The sequence below is a fragment of the Sturnus vulgaris genome, chromosome 3, assembly GCF_052056855.1.
Source record: "Sturnus vulgaris isolate bStuVul1 chromosome 3, bStuVul1.hap1, whole genome shotgun sequence".
NCBI classification, from domain to species: Eukaryota; Metazoa; Chordata; class Aves; order Passeriformes; family Sturnidae; genus Sturnus; species Sturnus vulgaris.
In genome coordinates, this window is record NC_142245.1 from 105,917,467 (window position 1) to 105,938,670 (window position 21,204).

General features: G+C 49.7%; 1 protein-coding gene across 1 annotated transcript; it reads left to right on the forward strand.

The window, feature by feature from the left end:
• The first annotated feature begins 17,401 nt into the window (after window positions 1–17,401).
• On the forward strand, window positions 17,402–21,204 carry GDF7 (growth differentiation factor 7). Its single transcript, XM_014894908.2, has 2 exons — window positions 17,402–17,729; window positions 20,175–21,204. The coding sequence occupies exons 1-2, from the start codon at window positions 17,402–17,404 to the stop codon at window positions 21,095–21,097; spliced, it is 1,251 nt and encodes a 416-aa protein (XP_014750394.2). The 3' UTR covers window positions 21,098–21,204.

The window sequence follows — 21,204 nt, forward strand, 5'->3', positions numbered from 1 at the left end:
TCCTCCTCACGGGAAACAGCTCACACGCATCTCCCTGCACTGAAACAATGGGCACGGCGCTGCTTACCCAGCCCCATCCCGAGGCAGCGCCAGCCGGGTGCAAGCACGGCCACCCCCACAGCCCTGGCCGTGCACCTCGGAGCGGCTGTGTGCTCCGAAGTTCATTTTGGGAAAGAAGAGGGGAGCAACTGTTCCTTCTGCTGCCCCTCAGGCACCTGTGGCCGGGCTGGGCAGCCCTGGTTTGTTTGCAGGCTGCTGGGCGTACCTGAGCGCTTGGTTATCCACGGCTTCTCTGTGCTGGTGTGCAGGGCTCCTGCAGGGAAACACTTAGGAAAAAAGCTTCGCACCGGGAACAGCTTTATGGAATCACGGAATTACAGAGTTGTCACGGGATCCAATCGTTTACCCATCCACCATGTTCACCACTAAACCATAACTCATAACCACAACATAGTAAGTGCGACATCCACATGCTTATTTGAGCACTTCCAGAGACAGCAGTTCCACAACTTCACTGAGCAGCCTATCCCAATGCCTGACCACCCTTTCAGTGAAGGATTTTTTTCCTAATTTCCAATTTAAACCTCTTTAGGTGCAACTCGAGGCTATGTCTCTATCTGTCGCTTGTTGCCTGGGAGAGGAGACTGACCCCCACCTGGCTGCACCCTCCTTTCAGGTGGTTGTAGAGAGTGATAAGGTTTCCCCCGAGCCTCCTTTTGTCCACGTTAAACACCACCAGTTCCTTCAGCTGCTCCTCATCACATTTGTGCTCCAGACCCTTCCCACCAGCTCTGTTTTCCTTCTCTGGACAGACAGAAACCACAGGTAATGCCAGGGAATATTATAAAAGTGATAAAAAACAGATGCTGACACTACATCAATGCAGCCAGCCTCCAAACAGGCTGAGCACCTCAAGTGGGTATGCAACAGTATCCCCAGAGAGGAGCAGCCCTTGAAAGAGGACCTAGCGAGTGCCTTAAGACTTTTCACCCCAGCAAGGAACAGCTGGAGGAATTTAGGATCTAATGGAAATGTCAAAATCAAGAGAGGTCCAAAGTGGCAGACACATAACAATCTTGATACTTGCAGTGAAACAAGAAATCTGGAACATGAAACCCACTAGTCAAAACAAAAATAAGGGAGACTACATAGGTGGGGTTCCTTCCTAAATCCTCATTATCTCTCCCTGCCACTACAAACCTTTTGTTAAGCAGAGTGTAAACACCACCACCCAGCTGCAGCCTTTACGGCACAGGACTTGCAGTTTCCAGACGTGCTGCAAGCCACCAGGAAGTGCTTTTGGGATATGAATCGTTCTCATGTGGCCTTTGAAGGGTTAAAAAGCCCTGGGGTGGAATTCCTGAAAGCATATAATGAATGATTTTATGGCTAAACAAATTGCTTCTCTAATGGCATTTTTATCCCCATTTGACTTCCTGGATAATGCAATTTATTCAGATAGTAACGAGGAGTAAGCAGCTGGCAGTTTAAATAGAGCAGGACCTGAGCCATGAGTTCCCTCTGAAGCTTGTTGTGCTCACTGAGCAGTGTCCTTCCAGATGTTGCCAAGTGCCTGCGAAGGTGCTTCAAAAGCTGGGGATTTTCTCCCCAAACAGGAGTGTCTGCTTGGCCTCAGTAAGCAGCCACTCTTTGTCCTGGAGAGGCTGTGTATGCTATGTCTGTGTGCTCATGAAGAAGTCCAAGCACTGCCTGTTTATCTGATTTCCTAACTAGCCTTATCATATATGGCATTTTTATAACTCACACGTATCATTGTAACATATAAATAAAACAGGTACCTCAGTGGTGCTAACCTCTGAAATTGTGTAAATAATCAGCTGATTTTCCCATGAGGTTAAGGCAGGGTCTTTGTTCAGATGGTGACTGTGAAGAGTGAACCTCTGCATAAAAGGTGGACACAAATCAAACCTGTCAGGAAAAAAATTATTTGCCAATAGAGCTGTCTGCAGGAGCTAAACATCAACTTGCCTCTTTGAGAAGCAACCTCCCAGATTACTTGGAGCTTGATTCTCATGTTGCTTTGGCTGCTACACAGAAAATTTCTTCCACTGACCCAATTTTTTGACTCAATTATCCACTGAAAAACCTGCAGGGGAAAGCCTGTGGGAGAACGTGCAAAGAATCTGAGAACCAATACCAGTAACAGTCATCACTTACAAACATACATTTTCTTTCCTGCTACTTGGGTTACCCTCAGCTGTTCCTCTCTCTTTCATGGTTGCCTTTGCCTCAGTTAAATTGTCTGTGAGTGAAGGAAAGACAAAGAAACCCTCTGAAGTTTCAGGACTATTTTCTTTGGGATTTATGGCTTTTTTCCCTTAGTCTCTTAGCTCTGCAGCACTGGCTGGTATGGTACATTGCTTGAATTATTTTTATCTATTCTTTTTCTGGTTTTTTTTCCCCTTTCTTTCCATACCCTTGACAAACTGAACCAGCATATTCACGCAGTCCATATTTACTAGCCTGATTTATGTGTAGCCTCTGTAGTAAAATTCTTAATTAATTTGCGTAGAATAACTGCCTAAATACAAACACAGATTCTTCTCCTGCAGGTATGTGTGATACTGTACTAGACCCTTTGTGGTTTCTGCATAAAGGAGACAAGGCCAAAGATGACTGCTCCAAGTGGGAGAAGATACTCGAAGAAAAGATCAGTCTGGTTTCAGTCAAAAGCCTCTAGAAAGTGAAGGAAAAGAATGAGTGGGAGACAAGTAATTAAGCTCAATAGGAGGTTGAAGGAGATTTTTTTGTCTTCAAGATGTCTGAGCATTGCAAAGTGTCTATGTAAAAGGAGTTCATGCTGAAAAACAGTATCATCCATGAAGGCTAAAATAATAACCCTCCCAACACAGAGGTAATGGAGAAGCCAGGTCTTAAACAAAGAGTTTATGTAGAAATGCATATCACCTCTTTAACAAGAGGTGTAGCTGTTTCAGGAGTCAAGTGGCTGTTTCTGGTTTTACTGCCACCATCATAAAAAATCTTTTAGCTGTCATTTCACAGAAATAAAAGGAAAATGAGTTATTCTTAGAACTCAACACTCAGATACCTACTATAAGTAAATCCCAACTGCAATACAATATCCTTATAAATTTCATGATTTTGGGACACCTTTTGAACACTTGAGTTCAGTATTATGGTACTGCTGATGTGAGAGTACCTACTACATAACTATTTTATGGCCTGTGTCCTGAGCTGACTTCCTTAATAACCTTGTTTTTACACTGGCATAGTCTAGGTTTCCACTTTACCCAGTGGCTTATCACTTTGTGCTATGAAACAGGAATATTTTCCCTCAGAGCTACTATCCAGCACTGGCAGGGCTCTCAGAGCAGAGGGCTTGTGGAGGCTCAGCAGCAGCTGGAAAATGAGTTCATATAATTTTTCCCCACTTCTTTCTTCCCTTCCATACCAATGTTTCTGCTCTCCTTCCACAGTACCTCTCTGCTCTTCTAACCACTAATACACACAGGAGCAGGAACTGCAGGTGTTTCCTTCAACACAAGGAAAAGCACTGAAAAATAGTTCAAAGGGGTTGAGGTGGTTCTTGTGCGTGTGAGTCAGCTCTTACCAGGTGAGGTTGGCATTCCCTGCCACTCTGCACGGCTCTCTCATCACACTTCTGCCCGAAGCATCACAGATCTGGGAGACCTGGCTTTGAGCCTCCCTCCTAAATCCTGTTCCCAGACACTCAGCACAGGCCCATGGTGTGTGGGTGTTATAGACCCAATGCCTCAGACACTCAGCTGGGAGTGACTTAAGCTCGGGGACAGCGCATCAGTTTTGTTTGCCTCTGGATCCTCTTTTCTGTCCACTAGAGAGCACTCAAATACCACCAATAGATGCGGGATGGGCATGGTGCTGCCTGCAATCCCCAGATGTGTCCCATCAGGCTGGTTTTGTATGCAGTAGAGTTAATTTTCTTCATAGTATCTGGTAAACCATGGCACCCAGCCTTTGGGAGCCCACTGCCCAGCTCCTGTCTGGCACCATTCACTCACACACACAATCCCACCAGCTCCAGTGTAACCCTCAGCTCGTGCTCAAAACCTGACTCTGGGACCAGTTACACTAGAGCTGGAGTCAGTCAGTGATGCAATTGCAGTTAGAAGTGATGTTTGTATTTACTTTTTGATACACAATTTACTCCCAATAGCTAACTTTCACTGACACATAGTTCAGAGGGGTTTTCTCAGCCACCTGCCTCAGCATGGATGTAGAGTATGTGGTATGAGAAGGGGGAAGAATTACCATCTGTGCTCGAGGACTCCTTACCAGCCATTTGCAGCAGGCACTGAGGACCCACAAAGGGTTAAAGCAAGGAAGAAAATCCTCTCAGAGCCTGATAAAATGCTGAGTGATTTGTGGCTGGGATCTGTTCGTTCTGTTCGATGCAAACGGCCTGCAGCCCTGGAGTTTAATCCCTCTCTGTTCTTCACAGGGGCACGGGAGATGAAGGGTCTCCATCAGGGTCAAGGTGTGACCCCATGAACTCATCCCAGGGTCGTGTCTGTCTCTTGTACACTGAGCAGGGACCAGCTCTCACATCACTGCATCTCTGCCTGGGTGTGATTCTTGGCAGCTCATGGATTTGCTTTTCATCTCCCCCAAAGCAGCGGGAGAGCAACAGTGAGTTTATAAGCCCAGAGGAAATTGTCCACCAAGTTTTGAATCCCTGGCAGAGGACTCTAACTGCAATCATGGCAGGATGAGGGGAAATCAGAGCCCTGCTAAGGGTATAGTGAATAAAATGTGTAAAAAAGCAAGGGCAGAGGAACATATTTAAAAACAAAATAAATCAGCTATGGAAACACGGTTTAAAAGCTGAACATGGAACTTTTTTTCAGCCTTGATTTGGGAGAAATGCAATATAATTTCATTACTGAAAAAGGCTGCACTGAAATTCCAGTGAGATGATCACTCACTTATCACTCCTAACACTATTTGTTTTCGGATGACAATTACAAAACCCAGATGTGAGCTACTAGGAGATTTTATATTATGACTGGGCTTCTCAGTGAGTTCCAAAGGTAGCCAAAATGGTAGATTTAAAGTTCACGCTTGTTATATGATGTGGCAAGGTTGTTGATAGCCTGTCATGACAGTCTTTTAATCTACACACCTCCTAAACTCGGTATAGATTTATTCTGGAGAGAAGTGAGCAGAGTTATAGAGCTGTTATTCATTATGCCTCATGCTTTTCTCCCCGCTTTAAACATTTAACCTGTAATATGATGAGCCACATGTCAGGAATAATCTAGTAGAAACCATAGGTAATCCCTGCTGAAAGATAAACCTGGCTCTTGACCTGCTGCAGCCCTGGAATTAAAATTCCACCTCTCTTAACTTTGGGGGTCCTAGGTAAATCATGAATAAGTTTCATGGTAGCCAGTGAGGAAGAAAAGATGAGATTTCCTGGTTTGCCTCAATTTAATAAAACCAAACCCTAAAATACAGAAAATCACCTATATTATTCAAAAATCACATCTACAGTAGATAGATTTTTTTTTTCTCCCAGAAAACCCATAGTTTTTGGATAGTTGAGTCTTTACATAGCAGCAATGGAAAGTATTTCCCCAGTCCAGGAAAAGTGAAGGAACAGTGTTGGGCAGTCAATAACTGCACAAGTTTACACCTACATATGTTGCCAAGTTTTTCAAGTCCATCTTCACCACATATGTTGCCAAGTTTTTCAAGTCCATCTTCACCACACACCTGATCAAAGCTGGTGCCCAAGGATTTTACTATCACTTCTCTCACTCCCACCAAATCAGCTCTGGAGCTGTTTCTGTTTGTGCTTAGTTATTTAATTGGAGACGAGCAAGAGCCCAAGGCCTGCTTGGTTTTTTGGTGCTGGCTCCTGGTTGCTCATTACCTGTGTGAAAGTGTGGAAGTGACTCCCTTTATGCAGATTCCTGACTGCAAGTGTAAAGGCTGAGAGTGATGGAGACCCAGGCTTCTCTGCTGAACTACCCACCAGAGCACAGTGTGAACCATCCAGTTAGAGCTGGCCAGGGTTTGTTCCTGGATTTCCTTTTAAAATTAGTAAACCTTTCAGGGTCATTGTTGGAACAATTCCTCCATTTTATGAGTGATTCTGGACCTGACTGAAATTCTCCCAAAAGGAAAAATTTAATCTTTTGGAATTAGCAAGAAAATGAGAAAGGGCTGGGAGGTGAAAGGGCGTTACTATGTTATTCTTCAGCACCTCTTCCTAAAAAGGTGTGTGCAATTGCTCTGTCTATTGCTCCATGTATTTGCCAGTCTCTGTGGCTACTCCCCACTGAAAAACAGTGCAGTAACCCAATGACACATTTTAACCAAACACAACAGACGAAGAAATGGCTGGACAGCTTTCAGCTCCTCCAACCATTGTAAAACCTGGCAGCTCAATAGGTGAGAGGCCAGGATTTATGTCCCTCTAAGGGAAAAGCTGAGGCATAAACTCAGCAGATACCTGTTTGATTTGGCTCACCAGTCGCTTCTCATATACCTCCAGTGTGTGATGGAAATAAAAAGGAAGTACAATGCAGGTTTTTTGGTAAACTGAGTTGCATTGGTTCTGCTACATTTTTTTCAATCCAAGCTAACTAATTTGGCAGATGCCATGAGAGCCATTTCAATGGCCCAACCTTTTCTAGGTGCCAGCAAGCCAGGATAGAGTGACCCAGTTATCCAAGGAGATCTGCAAGATGCCTCTGTCTCACAGCACAATCAGCACAACCCATCTCATCACAGTTATGGTAGGAAGGTGAACATCTTTCCAGGTCATTGCTGTTTCTTTAAGGAGCTGAGTTTAGCTCACAGATATTTTACAACAAGCATTTTAAGTCAGATGCTCTGACTCTTACCTAGTAAGTGGCTAACAGATTTTGGGTTTCACCAGGTCATGGACATAGGTATTTAAATTCATGCTTTTTAATGAAGATATTTGTGGCTGCAATTGTGAAGGTGTTACGAAGCAGTAACTACTTACTTATCCAGTGTCACACAGTGAGATTATTCTTGTTTTAAATTAGATTTTGACCTGCTTAGCATCTTGCTCTGTGCTGATCTGCTACACTGGCTTTGTAGTCAATGGACAAAAGGAGAAATTCTGGTCCAATGAGTGGCACAGCTGATGTGTGTCTAACAAATCTCACGTTGTAGACCAAGTAAAATGAATCTACCCTAAATACTTCTTCATGAAACTCCTCTAAAGTGGCACTATATGAGTGTTGGAGATTTTAGAGAAGGGTGGGTGATTGTGCTTCAGAAAGACAGAGGAAAAAACATCCCCAGAGAGAGATGTAGCCATTTATGGCACAGTGGTGTAGCAATCATTTTGGATATTTTTCTCATGAGTCAAGTTTTCAGCTTTCTGTAGTGCAAGAAGCAACCACCACCTGATGAGAGAAACAATCAGCCTGAGGAGAATGGAAATGAAGTCTCCTTGGGAGACCACATTGTTCAAGCTGGTCCTACAACCAGCTGTTTTAATTCCTGGTTCATATGACTGGAGCCTAAGCTGGAATCAGTCACATGTGCATTCAAAGCTACAATTACAAAACCAGAATGGTAATTGCTACCCAAGAATTACACAGTCAGGGGAAGTGGTCTGGGCAGTGGTGAGTTTCCCCCCAAAGCAAATTTCTGCATTTCCCCTTTTACTCTGGGAGTAAAAGGGGAAATGCAGGAATTGAGGAAAAGCTGGTTGCATGGAAAGTGCTCTTCCTTCCTGACACTCCACCAGGAATATCCATTCCATCCCTGAACAAGGTTGTAAATACACCCTTAATATTTCCTTAATCCTTTTCCCAAGCTGCCCACAAGAGCAGTCAGGGTCCTGTTGCAAAAGAGAGGGAAAAACTAAGATGGGAAGGAGTGTGGCAGTCCCAGAGTCCCAAACAGCTCTGGTTAAGGTCCCTTCCCAAGGCAATGTTCTTCATTGCTCTTGCTGCCAGCTTCTCAGCTCCCCAACAAATGTCAAAGGCACAGACCTTTCTTCCAACAAAAAAACCTCTGTTTCTTGGCTGGCTAAGGTTCAGCCCAGCCATGGTGGAATAAGCTTTTGAAGGAATGAAGACAAGGCCACAGACAATCCTGACAATGACCCAGGTTTTCTACACACAAGGTCAGGTACCCCAACCTGATCTCCAGGGTCTCCAGTGTTTCATTTACTCAAGTAAATTAAATAGTGCCAGGGAGCCAGGTCAGCATTGTCACACAGTTAAGAGGGTCTCTGGTGTGTTTTTGGACTCAGACCCTGATGAAGAGTTCCTGGAGCAGTTCATTTGTTAACACAGACTTTCTCAGCTCACAGCTTGTACATGACCATCAGTCTTGGAGATGATGGGAGTTTATCCATGTGGACATGGGCTGATCCACAGCACCTGACCTTGGTACCAATGAGTGTTCCTACAAACATTTAATGTACATGTATAGATGTAGCCCAAGTGGCTACCTCTACTTGCACAATTACGTCTACGTGAAGAGCTCATTAGTCCTTATATTCACAACCTGTCTTATAAATATTGTATCCACATACCATTACTGTACAGAAGAAGTAACTATGGAGAAGATTCAGAAGTTACAGAGAATATTCAGATCTGGGTTCACTTGCAGTTTCCACACCACTAATTCATCAAGGCCCAGGACAGTCTTTAACTGTCCCTGTGCCTTTGACTCTTATAAAAACTGTCAGCAAAGATTGAATCTGCATGCAGGATGAGGCCCTACAGAAAGGACAGAGGCAGAATTTAAAACCTCCTTGTTCCAAGTGTGAAGTGCTGGTTAGCAAATCAGCAGCTGCCCTCCCAACAATAATTTCATTTCGTTTTATACAGGACCTGGTCACATTAAGTCATTTTGAGCTGCACTTTTCTTCTGGACACAGATGAATGAGCCCAAAATGGCATATTTTGACTTAGTAACCTAGTGAGATCAGTGTGTAAACTACAGAAATAGGCAGAGCTCCCTCTACACTGCTGAAGCAACCCACACACAGTGCTGTGCTCTTCAGGGATTTCTTCAATATCAGAAAGTCCCATCTTATTTTTTTTTCCTACTAAATTCTGATGATATTCTCATAAGATCACATGCTCAGGTGCTAAAATAGGTACCTGAGGTTTCTCTGCAGGATATTCAGGACCCCTGTAGATTCACGGAATCATTTAGGTTGGGAAAGGTCTATAGACATCATGCTGGTCAGTGAAGCAGAAGGTTAGAATATCTCCCTCTTCTCTGAGGCAGAAGCTGGAGGTCTGGATATCTCAGGTAGCACCATATATTCACATTAAAGGATTTGATATTGTCTCAGGTGCCTGAAGCTGTGCATAAGTGTTCTGGTGTGTAAAGACAGACAAGTGGGCAAGGCAAAGCAAGCATGTTGCCTGCATTAAATATAAATCATAGAATCATAAAAAGGCCTGGGTTGGAAAGGACCTTAAATATCATCATGTTCTGCACCCCCCTACTGTCATGGACAGGGACACTTTCCACTAGATCAGGTTGCTCAGGGTCCCATCCAACCTGACCTTGTACACTTCCAGGGATAGGACATCCACAGCTTCTCTGGGCAACCTGTGGCTCACCACCCTCACAAAAAAGAATTTTTTCCTATCATCCAATCGAAATGTCTCCTCCTTTAATTTAAAACTGTTCCCCCTTGTCCTATCACTGTCTGCCTGTGTAAAAAATTTACTCTGCTTCTTTTCTGTGAGTCCCCTTTAAGTACTGTAAGGCTGCAGTGAGGTCTCCCTGGAGCCTTCTCTTCTCCAGCCTGAACAGCCCCAGCTCCCTCAGCCTGTCTCCATAGGAGAGGTGCTCCACCCCGGGATCATCTTTGTGTCCTACTATAAATAACAGGTCCATGCCTTTCTTGTTGAGGCAGAAACTGATGCTACCCAAATACTAATGTCAGTATAGCCCACACCAGCTTGTCTGCAAAGAGCTGAGAGAGGAACAGGTACCACTATGATGTGTTAGGAAATCGAGGTCATCCCTAATAGGGCACTTGACATCTCACACTGATGTGTGTTAGTGGCTTCATCCATGTAGCTGTCCCTGTCCAGAGGCATGCCTTTAACTTTAGTGGGAGAACTAAATAAATGTGTGGGGGCTGCAGGATGTAATACATTGCATATATCTCCTTTTATTGCATTTTATTTCAATGGAAAGATATATAGGCAGAAAGCTTGTTCTAAGTTACTCCTCAAAACTTTGCAAAGGACCCTTCCTTACACAAGATGTGGTTTGTATTTCTTTGTCTTTGTATTAACTCCATGACTCTTTGAGACAGGGTCTCAAATGTGAAATAAAATGGAACTTCACCTGATACATCCATAGTAAAAACTAGCATCTGATCCTGCAACTCACACTCAAGTCTGTCTAATGCACAGCACAGAAAAAAAGGGATGTGCCCATGAAATGTGTTTCCATGTGCAGCCAGTTTTCCATCTCCCTCCTTTTTACACAGGGCACACTTGTACTGAGTTTCTTTATGTGTATTTCACACCGTACATGGAGAGAAACCAGAGTGAGTGCCCTCCAAACTGCTGGTGCCTTCCACATTCCATCTGTGCCTCGGGAAACACCTTACACGGTGCCCCAGTGCTATAAATCCCTTTTCCAGGAGATGGTGCTCCTGCCCTGGGAGAGCCTTCCCAGGGCTCACACGGTTCCAGATGATGCTCGGTCCCTCCGCAGCCCCCCGGCCCCTCTGCTGAGCTTGGGTGACGGTGGGATGGGTTCTTTTCCGAGCTTCTCGTGCTGCTCAGCAGCCGAAGGAGAAAGAGACCCAAATTTTTGTTTATGAAGCAAAAAGCTGGAAAAGGCAAGATTAAAAAAAAAAGCATAAATTGTAGGGTTAAAATGCAGAACTGGGTAACACACCAGAAGGTACCAGTGGTAAGAATTAGTTTGTGAGCTGCTCAGTTTGCCCCATGGTGTGTGCTGGTGTCTGTGGGGCCTTTCAGGTAAAAGTCATCTTTCCTGTCGGCCCAAATCCCCACCTCTGTCGTGGAAGGACATGCTGCCCTGCCAGGGACATCAGGGACAATCTTTGATGGAAATGATGCAGACCATGCAAAGCTGCAATCAAGCACGACTTTGCACCTCATCTTTTCCCGCACCTACACACCCACCTGCCTCCATTCCTTCTCCTCCTCACAGCCCAGCACAGCAGCAGGCACAGAGCAGTGAAGGGAGGGAGGAGTGCTGGGCTGGAGCTGAGGGGTGCCAGGTCTTCTCTGCTTATCCACAGGGCTTGTTGGTGTCCCCAGAGAAACTGTCCAGGAAACCAAATATGCCAGAATTTGTCAGGTCTGTGACAGAAAATAAAATCATGGGATTAGAGCACTGAAGTGAATGAGAGAGAAAATGTAACAACAATACCAAAGGATGGGAAGATAACTTAAAGGGAAACAAAAAACCCCAAACACCTGCCTTCCATGTTCATAGTGGTGCACAGCTGTGTCCAGAAAGTTATGAGTGAGATAACTGGAGTTTTATTAGAGTTATTACAAATAACTGGAGTTGCTGATACGACTTTGAATTGCGATGAAAAGCAAAGAACTTGGTTTTTGCATGGAGAAATTCTGTCTCAAGTGGCAGAAAAGTGAGCCTGACACAGCAGTCATGAGCAGCACTGGCTGGGAAAGGATGGGGAGAGGGCAGAGAAGGAATCTCCTAGGAATAGTCCAGAACTGGAAAGATCAGGGTGAGGTACTCTGTTCCTTTTATGGTGTTTCCCTTGAGCATTTGCTGGCAAATACTCTCCCAGCCAAGTCTCCCCTTCTCTTCCCTGATGCCCCCAAATCTGAGGAGTCTTCAGGGAGGGACTGAGAGCTGGAGGACAAGAAGCTGGGCAGGAACGCAGTGATGGGGGAAACTGATGAGAGGAAAAAAAGACTGAGTGGAGATCAAAGGATTTAACACATAAGAATAAGGAATCATGGAGCAGAGCTTGAGGAGAGCTACTTCCCCTTGTTAACATCTCACTTGTTCATCCGGGGTGGGGAGGAGACAGCTGATGGCTTTCTTGACCTCTGTGACAGCTGTCTCAGCTGGACTCTGTCTTAATGCTGTAGGAACTGTTTTCTGCAGGTACTGCTCTCCCTCCAGGAGCTCGTAATGGGAAGAAGGTGGTTAGTTAGGCTGAAAAGGAACTAATCCTGAAAATGAGGGGAAGTGAATCCCACACCTTCCAACTAGATTCTGGCCTAGAGTACTGCCATGAAGACACTTGGGGTGAGTCATCACCATGACCCAGCATCTGTGCTTGGCGCATTGACAAATTACTTGCTGACTCTGCACTTTTCAAAAAGTAGAGTCAGCTTTTAATTTTTTTTTTAATTGACTGAGCTTTCAATTGTGTTTTGACTCACTATTTTCAGGTGGCTTATGCCAGACCCTGTCGACCAGATGCTGAATAGGACAATTTTCCCTGAGGGGATTTTGGAAAGCTTTTTTCAAGAAGCTTTTTTGTTTCCAGAAGGATTGAACTCTCTGCAAAGCATTTCCTGTCCCCTAGCTAGAGCACAGTGCTCAAATAGAAAGTGATGTGAGACAAGCACAGCTTTAGGCAGCCAGACTGAGCTGACGTCAGGTCTCTGGGCCTGAAGCAAAGCAGCCTACGGGGTCCTTGAATCCATCTGATGTTTCATGCATGGAGTTTGTACCTTGATTTGTCTTATCTTCCCTGGCTATCCCTGAGCAGACAATCAGAAAGAATTAAGCTTGGCTTCAGCTTAAGTAAGTTTTGGAAGGAGTTGCTGGAAGATTTGGAAAGAAAATGATGCTGTTGCTTAGCTACTTGCTGAGCTGGCCCTGCTGTCACTCGTAGCCATCTCGCTAGAAGACATTTGTTAAGTGAAGCCTCAAGAGGCTTCTTGTGCGGTCACTACATGAAAACACACTCTTCCAAATAGCCACTGGCATCAATAGTATGATCACTGAAGTTGCTCAAGACCTGAAAAGCTGGTGGAGCCCCCCTAGCTCAGCAACCAGAAACAGCTGCAAACACCTCCAGTTTTGAAAAGGAGGGGGTTTGTCGCTGCAACTTATTTCTATTCCATCAGAAAGGGTTGATGACAGGGAAGATGAGGTGGAGGTGCAGAGCCCTGGGAACATGGCTGAGATATGAGGCACATGGTTATTCCTTCAGGATTTCCCTTCTGCCTCAGTTTCCTACTTTGAGAAGTGGTCTTCCATGCCTGGTGGGGTTCTAGTTAAATCAAATTCATCCCTTTGCTGAAGAGCATCAGTAGGGCAGCCCTTCTGCCAGGCTGGGACCTTGCCTACAGCTGGACAAGAGGAGATAGCCATGGTAGGGTGATTCACCATGGCAAAGACTCAACTCCTGTGCATGGAAATGATTCAGTGCTCCACACACAAAAGTCCCCAACCACCATGGACAATGCAGGAGGGCAAGTAGGGTGGTGATGGGCACAAAAATGGGGAGTGGAGGAAGGGGGACTGCAATAGAAGGGACAATCCCAAGCGTCAGCCAGACAGGAATGAGTCCTTCCTGACCCTGAGGCAATCACCATCCAAAAAATGTTCCCAATAAGAAAACTGGCTTAGTGAGAAGACTGTCACCTTCTTTCCAGAAACCTGACCAGAAGGGTATATTGGTCAAGGAAGGGAGAGACTGCAGTGGGATATGGTGCAAGCTGTTTCAGGAGTCAGGATCCCTCCTGGGTACACAGCCATTGGCTTCATGTTACTTGGGACTGGTTCTTAGGGAAAAATTAGAGGCAAATGTGGCCCTTTATCTTCATCTTAGGTTTTGGCACACTTCCGATTTAATACTCAGTGAACAGGGTGTCAGGACAGTCTCAAAACTGTGTTTTTCAGCCCATGATAGAGATACCCAGAGGATTTTTAAGTGGAAGAGAAAAAAGAGACGGAGCAAGTGAGCAGGGATGGAGGCAGGATCACCACGTTGGTTGAGGGGCCCCATGGGCAGAAGCACATCACTGTGCCCACAGCAGTGGGGAGTGCCCTCAGGAGGAACTGGTCTATTTGCTGGTGAAGCTGAACGGACATAAAATCTCCCTCAGTTATGTGGGTGTTTTTTTCTGTATAAACTTGCTAATTGAGTTGTAAAATAAAACTGCAGCCTTTCCTCTCCAATTTCTGCTGCTGCAGCAGCGTGCTAATTTGGGTTTGGAAGGGGGCTGGTAGAAGGTGGCTTTTTGCCAGCATGGAATTATGCACCAAAGTTTTGCAGTGGGAGAGAAGGGAGCCCATCCATCCCCAGTACAGGGAAGGACTGGGGGCAGGAGCTGCTGTGCTGCTGCACAGGGCTCGGGAGGCTTGGGAAGGTCCTGCAGCTGGGCTGGGCTGGGCTGATGGAAATTCAAGAAAGCCCAAAAGGGTTTAAATGAGGCTGCAATGGAGAACAGATGGGAAAGTCAGTGCTTGTGCATCTCGATAGACGCTGTGTGGTTGAGAGGATGAGCTTTAGGATTTCACATCTACCCTCCAGCCCGGCCAGGCAGGGTTTGCTGCTTGAGTTGGTGTACCTGTCTTTGTGTGTGTGTACCTGTGTGTGTGTACCTGTGTGTGTGTTTGTGTGTGTTCATGTACCTTCTGGTGCAGGCACATGCACCTGGTGCTCACAGACGTGTGTCCATGTCACTGGGGCTGTATGGGGTGTGTGTGCCTGTGCCTGGGTCTCCATACAGACAGGGAGCACAGGGACCTGGCTCTTGTCACCCAGCAGCACAATGCTCTGTCATGGGGACAGCTGCACACAGGGACAAGGATGGTGTGGTGCAAACTGATGCACAGGAACCCATTGCTCTGTTCTGCCCGCTCACAGCAGGCAGGGATTTGGCCCTGGTGCCCACAGTGGGGGCTGAGAAGAGGATGGTCTGTGGGCAAAAAAAGCTGTGGAGGAAGAACAAACTGGATGAACAGTTGTCTGTTGTATTAATATAACTTTAATTTTTGAAAGATACACACCAAAAATGCAGTGACAGTGACAGTTCCAGTCATAGGGAATTTGGTGAACCTTGGGGTTCCTGGAGGATGTACAGACTTGGGGTCCCGAGGCTAGACCCAAACTCACCAGTTTTGTACCTTTCACTGTTTCCATAAAACTGACTGTGTGAAACGATTCCAGGCAGGATGCTCCAAAAATCATTGCAAGAAGCCCATGGGTTTATGGATAGACTTGTCTGCCCATTCAACAGTCCTTCCCACCCCAGCATCCTTCCATCCTTTTGCTGACCCTTTTGATCCCTTCCTTGGGCAGCACCAGGAAAGGGAATGTTGCCATACACAGCAATGGGAGCATCGGGAGCACAGTTTGGAGTCTGGGACTGCTCTTTGAGGTGGGATTAAGGGGGATAGGACTGGACAGTGCTTTTCAGCCTTCCCATCTTTGGGAAGAGAAGCCCTGGCACTGAGCCATGTTCTGGTTCTGGAAGGGCTCCCGAGTGGAGTCTCAGCACCTTGGCCAGGGGGGAGTGAGGCCTCAGGGCTGAGAGGTTTTATCAAATGTTTTTTAAAAATGACCTATAGTATCAGAATAGCATCAGGCTGGATTGAATAAGGGACTGACAGAAGAATAACAGCTAATGAAGCCTTCCTCTGCCAGCCTTTCCTCTGCCTACTGCCCTAGCTGGGGGATCACTAACTGTAGGGAGGGTGGCATGTGCAAGACCTTATGTGAGCATGCTGAGCGTGCAAATGCCATGCAAGCCATGGCAACTCCATGTACAGGCCGTGCAAGCCCTGTGCAAAGGCTGTGCAAACTCTGCCAGTGCTGTGCAAGGTGTGCAAATGGCTTCAGGCCATCCAGCACTGCATGGGAGAGGAATTTCTTGGGATGGGGTTTTCTTGGGATGGTGTCCTGGGAGTGGCGTCCATGTCTCTGCACAGTCTGCGTGTACATACCGAGCAAAGCCGCTGGTTGGCATTAGAAACCCACTCGCGATACTGTGACAAGACACCTGTAAAATTACAGCAGAAAGAAATCCAAGAGGCTGCAGTGACAAATGCTCGTGAGAAGCGATTGTTTCGGGGGGAGAAGGAAAAAAAAGGCCGTGTTTGTTTTGGCGAAACACCTACATTCCTTCAAATAAATCATCGCAGCGCTTGTTTTTGTATTTGCGGAGAAATCGCAACAGACATAACCAGGGACTTAAGAGACTTGAAATAACATCCTAGTAAATACCCCACTTTGTTATTTTAATCGAGACCCAAGGAAACATCTGAATTTTACCAAGGAAACCCTCCGTGCGAGGGAAAACATCAGCCCGCAGCCCGGCTGGGTCTTTGTTTTGCTCCGGTGTCGGACTCCCGAGGCGGAATTACCGGGGCCGATGGAGGCTCGGGGCAGCCCGGGGCATCTCGGAGCGGTGCGGGGGAAGCCTGGGGCCCCGGGGCCGCCCCAGGGCAGGTCACTCCGGCTCCCCCGCCCGGCCCCACCGCCGGCATCACCCCCGGGGCCAGTGTCGAGGAAAAGAGGTCTGCCGAAACATGGGGTAGCGGTTCCTCCGCTCGAAACAGAGCCACGACTGCCCCATCTCCAGTGTAGGACCGGGACCCCCGCCCCAGTACGGGGTGGTGGGTGACCCGCTCCAATAAGGTGTGGGTTCTCGGTCCAGTCTTCAGTGGGGGGTTCCCCGCTCCGAGATATGACCCATGCAAACAGAGGTGGCGGTGTCCCCCCCAGCCTCCCTCCATCCCGAATTGGGGTCGCCTTCCAAAGTCAAACACAGCCCCATCCCACCCCACAGTTAGGCTGGGGTGACGCCATGGCAGGGGGCTGTGGGACGCTGCTCCCCCCGCCAAATGAGGGGTGCCCCCACCGGGGGGTCCGAAGCCTTCAGGGATCTCTCACCTGCTGAGAGACCTGGGGCGGGATCCGATGGGTCCGGGGGTCCCTCACCTGGCGGCGGAGGCGGGGCGAGCTCCGAACGGCGTCCGGGGGCTCTCTCAGGTGGGACGAGGTCCAAGGTGGGGGTCCGGGGGGTCTCACCTACCGAGGCGGGCGAGGCGAGGTCCAAGGGGAGGTCCGAGGGTCTCTCACCTTCCGGGACGAGGTCTAAAGGGGGGGGTCCCTCACCTGCCGGGGCAAAGCCCAAAGGGGGCTCCGGGCATCTCTCACCTGCCGGGGCAAAGCCCAAAGGGGGCTCCGGGCATCTCTCACCTGCCGGGGCGAGGTCCAAAGGGGGGTCCGGGGATCTTTCACCTGCCGGGGCGGGCGCGGGGCGCGGGCGGTGCGCGGGCGGGGAGGGGCGGGCGGCCGGCAGGGGGCGCCCCCGGGCGGCGGGCGGCCGGGCCCGGCTGCGGCGGCGGCGGCGGCGGCGGCGGGCGAAGACGATGTTCAAAAGCGGGCGGGGAGCGGCGGCGGCAGCAGCTCCGCGCCGAGCCCCGGGCCGCCGCCATGCGCCTCCGCGCCGCCGCCGCCGCCCTCTGCCTCTGCCTGCTGGGCGCCTGCCGCCTCCGCCGCGGGCTGGAGGCCGCCGCCGTGCGCGGCCCGTCAGCGGCCGCTCCCCAGCGACCCTCGGCAGCCGCGCCTTCCTCCGCCTCCTCCTCCTCCGCCGCCGCCGCCTCCCCCTTCTCCTCCCCGCCGCGGAGGGACGGGGCTCTCCGCAACGGCACGGTGGTGCCGCATCACTACATGGTGGCCCTGTACCAGCGTCTGGCCGCCCGCCGCGCCCCCGGCCGCCGCGCCGACACCGTGACCGGCTTCGCGGAGCGGGCGCGCAGCGGTGAGTGCGGGGGAGCCGCGGCCGGGCAGGGAGCGCGGAGCGGCCGCCCCGCCGGGACCCCGCCGTCGGGCGGAGAAAAGTCGGTGCTAGGGCTTGGGGATGAGGTCGGGGCTTGGGGATGGAGACAGTGTTGTGCATGGGTGTGGGGATCGGGCTCCTGTGTGGATGTGGGGATGGATACACGGGGTTGTGCATCACTCTAAGCGTGAGTTTGGGGACATGATGGCACACGGAGAGGATGCTCGCATATTGGTCCTAGCACGGGGCTGTGCCTGGGATAGGATTGTACGTTGGTTGGAGAATGGGGTTGTGCGTTGGTTTCCGCGCGGGGTGATGGCAGGGGATGGAACTTCACGGGATAGGGGATGCGCATCCCGTTTGTTCAACGGGAATGAAGCCGTGTGCGCATCTGAGTGTGGGAGAGGGGGCGACGACAGGGCTGGGAGTGGGGTTGTGCGTGAGCATACAGTTGGGAGGGTGGCGATGGGGACAACAAAAGGTTTGTGCCCCGCACCGGTGAAGGGGTTTGCCGACGGAGATGAGCGTGGCGCAGAGCGGGGATCTGGGATGGGGATGGAGTTGCAGACGCAGTTAGTACCAAGGATGACGCTTGGTGCCGGGGATGCGGTTCGGGACGGGCTGGGAGGTGCAGCCAGCCGGGACGGGGTGAGCGAAGGTGCGGACGGCGCTCGGCACCTGATGCGGGGCCGGGCTGTGAGGCGCAGTTTGAGAGCAGCTTCTCGGCACGGCATCCCCCGTCCTGTCAGAGCCTTTGCAACCCGAAAAACTCCGCGGGGCACCGCGACGGGCCGGGCCGGGCCAGGGAGGGAGCGCAGCCACGGTGCCCCGGCAGGCGCTCGGCCCTGGGCGGCCGCGGCGCTCCGGAGCGACTCCCGCTAACGCCGCCGGCTGAGCTCGGCATCGCGATCCCCTTCTCCCTCTTCGCCTTCTTTTGCCCTCTTCATACCCGCGAATCAAATAATAATAGTAATAATAATAATCAAATGCATATACGCACCTAACGATATACTTTTAACAAATACTTGTATATATATATATGTACTTCGCACCCTGCCGGCCAAGTTCGCTCGGCTGCGGGAAAAAAAATAATACATTCTCGATGGAATAAGATGAAAACGCAAACTGAAAAGCCGCGGCAGCCGCACCCCGTGCGCCGCACCCCGTGCCTGTCGCCGGCTGCCTCGTGGTGGGAGAGCCCCCCTCAGCCCCATTCCCACATCCAGAAGGAGCCGTATCCTGCCGGCAGCCTTTGCGGGAGGAGGTATACTGGAAGCTGATGTGGAAACGTCGGGGAGCGAGGCAGGACAGGGAAGAGGATGCTCCGGTGGGAGGGTGGGCAATGCTCGGCTTGTGAGAGCTGGGCGAAAACTGTGAACAGGTCCTGGGAAGTTTCAGCGCAAAACGAAACCAGATGAACTCTTCAAAGGGATCTCCTTATCTGCTCTTATCTGCTTCTCATAGGAATTTTAGATCTGCTTTTCAAATAGTGATTTTAATAACTATGATGAATAATAATACTACTGTTAATGATAATAATAGCAGCAGCGGCAAATGACAGGGAGAAGAAGCTTCCCCCGCGGCGGGATGTGCAGGCTGCAGCCGGCGGCGCTGCCGGCGGGGGTGTCGGGCAGGGCTGTGTCGGGCAGGGCTCCGCCGGCAGCGGGTCGGGGCGCTCCGGGCACAGTAGAGATATTTGCAGCATGCCCCGGTCAGGTTTCTCGTTAACGAGGGAGAAAACAAAAAACAACCCTCCCAGAACTCCATTCATCTCTTCTTCCCAACTCCACCTCCTCTGGTGTTTCTTTTTTAAATTCACGTCGACTATATTTATTCAGCGCCAGAAACTGCACAAGTCACTGTCAGGTCTTTGGATCCACTAAAGATAATGACAAACTGAGGCTGGGCTCACTTTCAACTGCTGTGGGTGCTTCTATCAGACTTGTGTGCCTGTGCCTATCTGCGAGGGGGAAGTGGAATTTTTAACAGTGTGTGTATGTGTGTGACACTTGGGGCAGAAGAAATTGGTGACAACCTGCTGATAAGGGCTGAACAGGTTCAGGTGTGGCTTCCGTGCCAAAACAGAATAGTGGTGCATCTGGGGTCACTGGAACACCTGGGAGGAGGCACAGAAGCCTCTTCAGGATGTGGAGAAGAGTGCTGATGAGAAGCCACTTGTTTGAATTGATTTCTTCCTCCTATACTTTCTCCTCCCCATTTGTTTTTGGTGCCCCCAGCCAGAGTGACGCTCCTGGATGCAGGACACACAGACTGTGTCCCGCTGGGGTGCTCAGGGAGCCGTGTTGCACAGCGAGATCTCCCCCATTATCTCTGCGGCCCTTGCACCTCCCTAATGACAGCTTGGCTTTGTCTTGCTGATACTTAAATATTTTTTCTTCTATTTTTCTTCCGTGTTATCTGTTCCAGATGGCTCCCCATCCGCCTTGGAGCAGCGATACCTCTTTGACATCTCCAGCCTGCCTGAGGCAGAGGAGGTGACGGGCGCAGAGCTGCGGATCCTGCGCTCCCTCCCGGAGAACCGGAGCTTGGCCCAGTCCCCCGAAGGCACCTTCCACCACCTCCTGCTCTCCACCTGCCCCAGCCAGGACGGCCAGGAGCCCCGGCTGCTGGACTCCAGGGCTGCAGACATTCTGGACACGGGCTCCTCCAGATGGGAGGTGTTTGATGTCTGGGAGGCCGTGCGAGATCAGAGGGAGAGCTCGCTCTCGGGAACGCTGCTGTGCTTCCTGCTGAGGATCGTGTCGGATGAGTCGGGGCAGCTCCTGCCGCCCCGGCAGCTGGGCTTCGGCAAGCCCCGGCCGCAGCCCCACGAGCGAGCCCTGCTCGTGGCCTTCTCCCGCACCCACAGGAAGGAGAACCTCTTCAAGGAGATCCGGGATAAGATCAAGGCCCTGGGCAGCCCCCCCTTCCTGGAGCCCCCCGATCCCGGCCAGGAGGCGTATCCCAAGCGGAGGAAGAGGAGGACCACCATTGCAGCCCGGTCTGGGGGCAGAGGCCACGGGAAGAAGGCGAAGACTCGCTGCAGCAGGAAGCCCCTGCACGTGAACTTCAAGGAGCTGGGCTGGGATGACTGGATAATCGCCCCCCTGGATTACGAGGCCTATCACTGCGAGGGGGTCTGCGACTTCCCACTGCGCTCCCACCTGGAGCCCACCAACCACGCCATTATCCAGACCCTGATGAACTCCATGGACCCAGAGTCCACCCCCCCGAGCTGCTGCGTGCCCTCCAAGCTCAGCCCCATCAGCATCCTCTACATAGACTCCGGGAACAATGTGGTTTACAAACAGTACGAGGACATGGTTGTGGAGACATGTGGCTGCAGGTAGCAATTTCTGCAGCTCTCCCTATCCCTCCTGGCCTTGCTCAGCAGCCCTGCCCATTTTATATATATATATAAAAATATAAATATATATATATAAAATATATATATATA

Bases quoted from the DNA above. Each gene is read 5' to 3' on its own strand.
- GDF7 (XM_014894908.2), top strand. From the start codon at position 17,402: ATGCGCCTCCGCGCCGCCGCCGCCGCCCTCTGCCTCTGCCTGCTGGGC. The intron at 17,730-20,174 runs GTGAGTGCGGGG...TATCTGTTCCAG, and splicing joins CGCGGAGCGGGCGCGCAGCG to ATGGCTCCCCATCCGCCTTG.